At 58.8% G+C, this 9,742-nt stretch overlaps 2 protein-coding genes across 2 annotated transcripts in view; one reads left to right on the forward strand and one right to left on the reverse strand.

The window, feature by feature from the left end:
* PLEKHH3 (pleckstrin homology, MyTH4 and FERM domain containing H3) overlaps window positions 1–1,166 on the forward strand; it is a 4,739-nt gene extending 3,573 nt beyond the window's left edge. The window contains exons 6-8 of the mRNA XM_085310428.1: window positions 1–212; window positions 282–470; window positions 540–1,166. Of these exons, the coding sequence (XP_085166554.1) occupies window positions 1–212; window positions 282–470; window positions 540–698 (560 nt within the window). The 3' untranslated portion in view covers window positions 699–1,166. The remainder of the gene's footprint in view (window positions 213–281; window positions 471–539) is intronic.
* A 1,233-nt stretch (window positions 1,167–2,399) lies between these two features.
* Window positions 2,400–9,721, reverse strand: TUBG1 (tubulin gamma 1; the record flags this gene model as incomplete). The annotated part of the gene is made up of 10 exons (XM_085310429.1): window positions 2,400–3,117; window positions 3,528–3,689; window positions 4,035–4,187; window positions 5,489–5,638; window positions 5,920–6,006; window positions 6,820–6,946; window positions 7,554–7,633; window positions 8,428–8,496; window positions 8,756–8,923; window positions 9,587–9,721. Coding segments are annotated over 10 exons (1,329 nt in total), but the record flags the coding sequence as incomplete, so codon positions are not given.
* Window positions 9,722–9,742: the final 21 nt, after the last annotated feature.

A 9,742-nucleotide genomic window follows, 5' to 3' on the forward strand; every position in this document is an offset into this window, starting at 1 on the left:
GGGGCCAGGCGCTGGCCAAGCAGCGCGCCGAGCGGGACCAGCGCCTGCGGGGCCGCCTGCGGGAGGAGGGCGCCGCCGTCCTGGCCGGCATCGTGGAGAAGTGGAAGCTGCTGCAGGGCATGGGCCGGCCCGAGGCCGTGGCCGCCTACGTGGCGCTGGTCCGCGAGTGGCCCGGCTTCGGCTCCACGCTCTTCGACGTGGAGCTGCGCGGGGTGAGCTAGGGGCCGGGGGGCCGCGGGCCGCGGGGCCGGGCGGCCCTGACGCCCCTCGCCTTCCCGCAGAGCCCGCCGGCGGCCACCCAGCGCCTGTGGCTGGGCGTCGGGGCCAAGGCCGTGTCGCTCTACAAGCCGGGCGAGCCCGAGCCCCTGGACACCTTCTGCTACGGCCGCATCTCCTCCTTCGGCGCCTCGGGCGGCAGCACCTTCCGCCTCTCCCTGGAGGACCGGGACCTGCTCTTCGAGACCTCCCAGGTGAGCAGGCGTGCGCCCAGGGGCCCCGGCCGGCGCGACGGCCCGCGCTCACCCAGCTCTGCCCCGCAGGTGGAGGAGATCGCCCAGCTCCTCGGCACCTACCTGGCCGTGCTGGGCGCCCGGCGCCCGCCCCACGCGGAGGAGCCGACCGGCGGCCACGCGCCCAAGCCCGCCCTGGCGCCCGAGCCCTGGCCGCACCGGCCGCCCTCGGGCACCTTCCTCAGCTAGCTCGGCGCCACCGCCGCGGGATGCTCCAGACAGCCCGGCCGGGAGGGCGGCCCTCTCCTTAATTTATTTTGAGATGCTGCGTTGCCTGGTGGGGCCCTGCCGTGCCACGGGGCGCCTYGGGCTCCCCGGGCCCCCCTCTGCCCTTGCAGGCCAGCCCCATCCCCGGCTCCATCCCTGACCGTCCCAGCCTTTGCGTCCAGCGCGGCGCTGCCCGGGGTGCCGTGCCCGCGCTCTGGCCGCGGGGCAGCGTGCGGTGCCGCGGCCCCTCCGGCCGTCTGCCGCCCACCCGGCCCTCCTGGAAAGCTGCGGGCGGCTTTCGGCCCCACTGGCACCGGAGACAGTGGGTTCRCGGGGCCGGGCGGCTGGCCGGGGCTTGGCCCCTCGGCATTGCCTCTGTAAAGTTCGTCAGTTCAGTCTTTTGGGGGGAGGTGGGACGGGGTGTTTTTCTAAATAAATGCACAAAGGCAAGGCTGTGCCTCCTGTCCCTGAGCGCGGGCTGGCTGCAGGAGGCGGGCAGGGCCGCCTGCAGCTCGCAGGGCGGACATGGGCCCGTCCGAGGCCTGGGGGGACCGCGGGGCGGCCGGGCAGGAGCAGCACTGTGCGTCCTTGGCCGCCCSTCCGGCCAGCCGGAGCGCTGGGAGCCATCCTCGGCTCGCTGCGCCCTTCGGCACTTAATCAACAGCACAGCCAGCTCTCTGGGCTCTGCGTCCCGCTCCCCCGGCACCCACTGGCACTGGCTGTGCCCACGGGGAGGGGGAGCTGCCCTGGCCCTGGGTGCCTGCACGCCTGTGCCAAAGAGGGCGTGGGAGCCCAGCGCTGCCGGGGCGGGCAAATATTTTTAGCCTGCTGCTCTGTGCCACAGGGTCAGAGGAAAAGGCTAATTCTCACCTTGGGCTGCTTGGGCTTGGGCGGGCGCCAGCGCTGCCCCGCACCCCATTCCCTCRTAGCCTGACTCACCACTTGTGCGGGGCAGGCCCAGACCTGGCCCTCCCTCCCAGCAGCCAGCAACTCTGCCGGCCCAAGCAGGCTCCAAGCCCCTGTCTGTGCAGCTCATAGCCGGAGCGGTAAGGAGGGCACAGCCAGCCCCTTGCTGGGCCTCCCTGCTGGTGCGCAGCTTCACCCCACACGTGAAACACTAATGCTGGTGCCGGCGTCGCTCTGGGCACACGGCAGGCAGGGCGGTGCCGGCCTCCGKCCTCGTCCAGGCTGTGCCAGCAGGTTGTTCCAGTATTTCTGGCTCTGCTGCACCAGGCACCCAGTGCCTGCAGGACCAGCACTGCCCCCTGCCCCGACAGCAGGCTGGCTCCCCAGCCAGGGGCTGGGCTGGCTCCGCACATGCCACCTGAGACATGCAGGTGAGCAGCTGGCCCGGTTTCTAGGCCCTCCACTGCGCAGGGACGTGGCCCCCACTTGAGCTGCGCCCACGACAGCCGAGTGCGGCTTCTGCTTGGCTCAGCCTTACCCRGGAGCTCCTGGAGCAGTCCCTGATGGATCCTTAGGACAGGCAAGTGCTCTCTTGTTCCCTGAGACAGGCAAAGTAAAGGAAGCAGGTAGGAGACCGTGGCACAGCCTTCATATTCCTTGTTACCATTCCTACCTTCCTGCTGGTGTGCTGAGCCTGCTGCAGCTGGGGCCAGGCAGSTCAGCAAGGCAAGTGTTGGCCCTGSTAGCCTTGCCTGCTTCCTTGCCATGCAAGCAGAATCAGTGCAGGAACAGCCTTTATTAAAGCAAAATAACCTACAAAAATATAGATAGAGCCTGTGCCCCAGGCCTGACCTGGCAAAGGAGGAACAAGACTCCCACCCAGGGCAAGGACTAGCTCAGCCACACAGAGCCTTTAGCCACAGGGGTTTTCTAGGCCTAACTCTTTGGACCAGGCCTGTTCCAGGCCCCAGATTTTGCCCTCATCCTCCTCTGCGTGAGCACTTGCTCTCATGGGAAGAGGATCCCTACCAGCATAGAGAGCAGCTGCCCCAGTCCYGTCCTGGGCCAGGGCATGTAGTGGAGCGGAGGCTGTCTCCCTGCTAAGGGTGTCCAGGGGCAGTGCTGCCCCTTGCAGAGCCACTTCTGCTGAGGAATGCAGTGTGTGTGTGCAGCAGGTATGACTACTCCGCCCGTGGCTGGGCAGCGCTGGGGGTGCTAAACGTGGGCACAGCAGAGAGAAACCCTGCTGTCATGTGTGGAGGCAGCCATGAGACCCTCCCGTCCCACAGCAGGGCACTCACTGCTCCTGCGTGCCCCAGGAAATATAATCGGGTCGCGTGGCCGCATGATACTCGTCGATCAGTTGCTGCACGATCTCCCGGGAGTTGTCCAGTTCATCAAAGTTGTCCTTGAAGATGTCCTCCTTGCGGAACTGCTCCAGGAAGGCCTCCCGCTTACGTAGCTTGTCGTACTGCCGGCACGTCCGCTCGAACAGCTGGAGAGCAACACAGCACAGTCAGATGGGCCAGAGCTCCCTAGGGATCCCATGTGCAAAGGAGAGGGGGATGCAGCCTTCAATCTCGCTAGGCTGCTGCCGAGGAGGAAGAAAGGCAAGCAGCTCCAGGCCTGCACCCAGCCAATGCTCAGGATCAGCTTGTGCTTCTGAGACTGCTTCTGGCCAAGAAAGAAGGGGGTCCTGCTGCAGCCTGTCCTTGTGGCCTGGGACCAGAGATGGTATTCCAGCCCAGAGTACAGCTGGATTCATTGGACTGCAGTCCAGACCTGTGCCCTGATATTTCTCCAGCAGGGAAGTGGCCTCTCAACTGCAGGCCCTACTGCAGCCGAGTGAAAGGCCAAGAGAAGATGCATTTGCAGCTGCCTGTGGTTTAGAGGGAAGACACTCACCGAAGAGATATTGGTGTGGTTTGCCATCATGAGGCCGCTGACACGGTGTGCAGATGGCAGGTAGGGGGACTTCCGGGACAAAGCCACYTGGATGCTGGCAGGGCCCCAGGGAATGAAATTTGCCAGCTTCCTCTCACGGATTCGCTGCAGACTCTTGTGAACCTAGTGAGATGAGAGCAGTAAGAGGTATCAAGGTAATGGGCAGAGCAGCTCAGCAGGTCTGTTCCTGCCAAGTCAGCCTAGGAGCTGTGCCCTTGCAGAATATATGGTCTCAGAAAGGTAGATTTCAGCAAATGGCAGGCAGGTTCCTCAGGTCAAAGGGTTAACAGCCTTTCCACAAGGCCAGGGCTCACATGGAGCAACCTRGAGACAGTTCTCAGGTTGGAGTCAGTATCTCTCCAGGGTCCCTGCACAGGAGGATGGTGACCCTGCCCTGCTATGGCAGGCCATGCCAAGTCCAACAGTATCCAAACAAGGCTGTGACACGCTACCCCTGCAGGAGCTCACCTGTGTGGGGTCCACCTCCCCCTGGATGATGTTGAGGATGGCGATGTAGCAGTGGTTGGTTTGCCTGTCTCGCCCTGTGGACACCATCACGTTTTTAGGCTGCAGGAGCCTCCTCATCACATCCAGGACTGTGGTTTTCCTCACACTGGCCACCTGCAAACGTCAGCCAGGGGGTCAGAGGGAATGTGCGTGCTATCCCCTTGCTCTCCCGCTGCCCAGCACATGCATACAGGAGCAGAGGCCAAATGAAAGTAGAAGTCCTCAACCCTAGGGATGGAGCCACGTGCATGCAGGGCAGGGAAATCTCATAGTCACACAACAGGCACAGTCAGGCTGAGAACCACAGCATTTGCGTAGCCTCCAACACAGGGAGCTGAGCTACCTCTCCTGCAACAAAGCAGGGGCTTAGGGTCAAGCTCAATGGAGATTAGAGTGACAGGGGAAGTGTTTCAAGTTGTTGCTGTCTGAATTCKTTCCTGTTCTGCTGCCAAGACAAGGGCAGGGCCAAGAAAACAGGAGAGGGGATCAGTCCCAGCTGCCCCCGCCATCTCCCTGCCACACTGCACTGAGCCTGTAGGGCAGAGCAGCCACAGCACTCCTGAAGTGCAGCGGCCAAAGAGCGTCCGTAGCAAGGACAGTTTGTCGGGGTGTGTGTGGCAGCCCAGTTTCAGGCACCGTTGGAGCTGCTGGCTGAATCCCCGCCCCRCACTACTTGCTGGGAGGACAGATCACACAGTCGATACCCTTTTCAGAGCCAGCAGTTTTTCAGATTTGCTTCTCTGAGTAACATCCTGAGGAAATGCACACAAGAGGAGAACAGCAGCTGTTAGCTCCTACCAGAACTGAGATGTGGCCAACACAGGTGAGCGTCTCTCAAAATGAAACTGCTCTATCCTCCCCCACAGCTTGGGGGGGGGGGGGCCTGGGCTGTGGCTGGCAGGATACTGACTGGGGACAAGCTAAACGTGAGCAGTAGCAATAGATTTAGCTCAAGGGTAACAATCTCCTCCCAGAGTGCAGGTCGATCCCTGGGATGGTGCTGACATCAGGGGCCCTTGTTCAGTGCTGTCGTGACAAGGATCAACAGTATTCTGACCCAAAGGGCCTGGCTTGGTGGCCCACCAAGGTAACAGGAGTGGCAGAGCTGCCTCGGTGGAATTGCTGTGATTGTTTCTGAGGGTAGCTTTTGCCAGATCATGCATTGTCTGCCCTACCTGTCAAAAACATCCTGAGGCATGCATTACGTAGTCCAGCACGAGCATAGTTGCCTGCTCATGCCTGATCCATATCACACAGGTGCTGTCACATGAACAGGCTACACATGGATCTGGGATTACAAGCATGCAATTACTGCCCATGTCAAGACTATGGGGCTGGATGAGAGGTTACAAGGGTGAGTGTGGAGCTCCTACTGCCCTGGGGGAATGGGAGAAGTCCCCAGCGAGCCGCCTTACCGACTGGTCTGTGGTGAGAGGTGTGTAGCCCGTCATGAGGAAGTGCAGGCGGGGTGTTGGGATAAGTGAGGCAATCAGCCCAATGAGGTCGTTGTTCATGTAGCCAGGATACCTAAGTGTGGTGGTGCTGGCTGACATGATGGTAGAAACCTGAGGAGAGAGGACTGGAGTCAGTGTTCAGGTCACTGCACAGCCATGGAGTGAGTTAAAAATCCAGCTATATGCAACTAAGCCAAAAGTAAGCTGCAGTGCCTGTGGAGTCTGCCTCGACAAAACCACAGGGAGGAGTATCCCAGGAAGGGCAGAGGACCCTTGCTTATGGCTCCAGACTGCCCACCATCAAGTCCAGCCCATGGAGCAGTTTCAGATTGAATCGGAAAACACCAGGGAAGTCGCATGCTGGCTTCTTCAAAGGGAAAAGCCTTCCTCACCAATTGGTTGATCTGGGAGAATGATGGGTTTTGAATGTGCAGCCTGTCTGTCGCAATCCGATTCAAGGCCGTGTTGTCTAGAACCACCTACAAAAGAAAAGCAGCTCCATGAAGAATCTTGAGAGGCACCTGGAGGAAATACAGTCCTAGCCAAGTGTCTGAGGGCACCAGACCATGCAGCCTGGCCCAGGACAGACGCTGAGCGCCACAGCCTGGCGGAGCCCTCTGCAGCAGGTGACAGACACTTGAAACCACAAGCTGACTCATTCCTGGAGTGTAACTGACACTGTCAATGGAAGTTCTTCCCTCCTGTCTTGGCTGTGCTCTCCAGAGCTCTCCCAGGAGAGTACTGCCTCTAGGCCAGCAACACCTTGCAGCCACCTTTACCCTCAGCAACTCTGGCACAGCTGCTCTTGCCCTGCCAAGTGCAGAGATAAGCTGGGAGGCACAAGCAAGTGTCTTGGTTAGGACCTGACAGAAGGCCAACGTGTAGGCTAAAGATGCTGTGTGGCTGGGGCTTGTGGGTGCTGAAAGTGACGGTAGATTCCTGTTCAAGTGGAAGGTAACAGTACAGCTTTGCGGAGACAGCACCAGTCCCTCACTGCCATGAGATTATGCTGTACCCAAGACATAGAAATGCCAAACAGGACAGCTCAACAGGGGTTAGCACAAAGTCCTTGTCCCTGGCACCACTAAGTCTGCTCAGTCCTTCTGGAGGGAGAAATGGAACTGCGTACTCACAACTGTGCCTGGGGCTGCACAGGCTGCAGCTTCTCGCCACAGCACTCGTCCCACRCAGCTATGGCACCTGCCCCAGTAAAGGCTGCATTTTTGAGCTGCTGGGGACAGTCGTACAGGAATTGGCTGCCCCACTGGCCTGACATACAGCAGGACTCTTACCACGCAGTCAGCGTTCTGAGTCAGCCTCTTGAGTGTCAGCAGAGAGTTGTATGGCTGCACTACAACATCGCTCATCTCATCCTGGTTTGGGAAAACCGAGTAGGTCTCCACCAGCTTCTTGGGATACCTGGTGAGAAAATCCAGCCATCTCAGGGGTTAACATCACCAGCCTAGGATTCTCCTCCCACAAGCTCCCCTTCCAGTTTCTAGGGCTCAGGACAGCAATGAGTCACTGGCACTGCATGCCAGACTCAGCTCCTAGGGAGGGAGAGGATTTGTCCCAGCAGGGCCTATCCTAGCAGCACAGAAGCAGGCTGCCAAAYGGAGCTACAGGCAAGGCTGAGCCATCCACGGGCTGATTAAGCAGCCACTTACAAGCCTTTTAAAGAGGCTGCAAGCTGCAACAGGCAGGAATGGTAGCTCTGAGCCCACAGCTAGAACCTCCCACTTTCCCTGGAGCAGTCAGGGTGTCAGAAGGYAGCTGCCTGATAAGACTGGCCAAAGGAAGACAGAATTTGGACAGCATGAGTCCAGTTTCAGAGCCTCTGAAGTCCTCAGGCATATCAGGAGCCATCCTTTCCTGGGCAGCTCGCCAGGGATTGCACAAGACAGTGTTTGGGTGGGGGCAGCGGCCCAGGCTCTGAGTCAGCGGCTCTCAAGCTCTGTGCTTTGGCAGACTGCCCAGCCTGGGCCAGACTCTGCCACGAGGGAAGGGGATAAGGCTGAATGCTCACCTGTCATTCAGCCTCTCAAGGAGATATGAGCCCAGCCCAGAGCCTGTTCCACCAGCAATGGAGTGGCAAAGCACAAATCCCTGGAAAGAAGCAGAACATAGGCAGGTCAAGGTCCAGCTCAGCTCCAAAAAAAGGCAGAGCAGAGACAGGCTGGGCCACCACCACCACCAGAGACTTGCCAGCAAGTGTGAGAACTACCCCTACAACAAGAGCTGCTGAGAGCACAGAGATGAATGGTACGTTTGAATGGTACGTGGAGGCTAGCCCTGTCTCCTCCAGACCACAGCAGCAGTCACTAATCATGCCACTTCTGCTTGCGTGGGAGGAACCCACTCCTCTGTACTTGCCAAGAAGAACAACTGCTGCTCAGGAGCCTCCTGGATTCCTCCCACTCTAAACAGGCTTCAGAATAGCTTGGACGTCATTTTCAGGATTCAGTCAGTCAAATAAAGTGAAGGTATGCATTCTTTGCCCTTTCCCTGGCCCTCCATGCTATTTCCTTCCTCCTAGGGTCCCTGAGGCCTAATGCCCTCTAGCTGACTTCAGGGCAGCTCCCTCCTACTGCAAGCCTCAAAACCTGCTCTTAGATTTTCTGCCAACCTATTTTACAATCACATTTTCCCTTTCCGTGTTGCCATGTGAGAGCTTGATACAAACACCAGGGAGCCCTGTCTGTCTACACACAGGAAATAGGTTTATGTGGATGGTAGCCAAGGTACTGCCAGATGCACAAGGCAAAGCAGCTGAAGAGCCAGACCTCCTTCTCCTTGACATCTCTGAGTCCTTGTAGGTATCCCTGGTGCCCCTTTTACCAGCCTGGCCCAGGAATCACCAGTCAGGGCAACTGGAACCAAAAGCCCCCTGATTTACTTACTTCCAAACTGTCGCTCCCATCAGCTTCTCTGTCTATTATGTCAAAAATATCTTCATGGATTTTTTCTCCCTGCAAGATAAAACCAAAACAGGACTTGTTCCTTTCCTGCACAGAACAGTAAAGAGTCCCTCAAACCTGGTGCGAAGCCAAGTCAGATTTGCAATGTGATTCTGCATTAAGGGGTGCCACAAAGGGGCAGTCATAAGTTCTGGCTGAATAATATGGTATTCTTTAGATAGCATGCACTGAGCCTGACATGAGAAAGGCCACGGTAAATCCTCATGCCTACTGAGAAGTGCCTGCACGCATGAGCATCAGAGTCTGTTACCTGTGAGAAACCACTGGCCCAGTTGTTCCCAGCTCCCCCTCCATGCTCAGACAGGTAGATGTTTTCTGGGTTGTAGAGGTTGGCATAAGGGGAGTTCAGAATGGAGTGGATAACTCGGGGCTCCAGGTCCAGAAGCACAGCTCGTGGGATATAGTGCTCATCATCTGCCTTTAATAAGGAACAGTGAGATCATGATGCAGTCACAAGTCAGCAYAGCCTTTTATTGCAAGAGAAACTGCAACCGAGTATGCCACCCCCTGGCCACAGCGGAGCACAACACAGTGTCATTTCTGACAGAGAAGAGAAGGTAGAGAAACTTGTGTGCTGTCTGTAAGCTGCAATATTTATGAACCCCAGAGCCTATCGTGAATGTTGGGCAGGCAGAGCAGCGAGGTGGCTCTTCCATAAAGGGCTTGCAGTCTCAGCAGTTATATAACATGGTAACTATAGAAGTCTTTCTCAGCCACCACAGTCCCACCTTCACCAGCCTCCGCAACACATCCATTTCCAGAAACTGGAGCACAGACGAGAGCCCTGACAGCACACTGCCTAGCAGGAGAGTTTGGCTGAGCCTGCCACTCAAATAACCCGACCCAGGGTCAGAGGCAGCCCGCAGGCCCTTGAATGGGGGCTGCAGGAGGGAGCTGGGGCAGCTGGGAACAACCGTGGCGGCACTCAGGGGCAGATGAGCCGGGTGAGGAGGGCAGGAGCTGCCAGCAGCGTGGTCCTCCACGCCCCAAAGCCGGCACGGCCAAAGACCGAGTCAGAGCTGCTGCGGCACGCCGAGGGCGCAGGCCGGGGCCGGGGCCGGGCAGCGCGGGCGCGCCGTACCTGGTAGAAGAAGACGTCCTTGCGATCGGTGCCCTCGGTGGCGAACTCCTCCACAATGCCCTCGGGGCTGATGCCGTGCTCGGCGCAGAGCTGCTTCCAGAACTCGAAGCCGACTGCAGTCCGGGGCGGCAGCAGTCAGGAGGGCCGGGCCGGGCC

Source organism: Rhea americana, unplaced genomic scaffold (genome assembly GCF_003343005.1).
Source record: "Rhea americana isolate MKP2758 unplaced genomic scaffold, rheAme1 scaffold_319, whole genome shotgun sequence".
NCBI lineage: Eukaryota > Metazoa > Chordata > Aves > Rheiformes > Rheidae > Rhea > Rhea americana.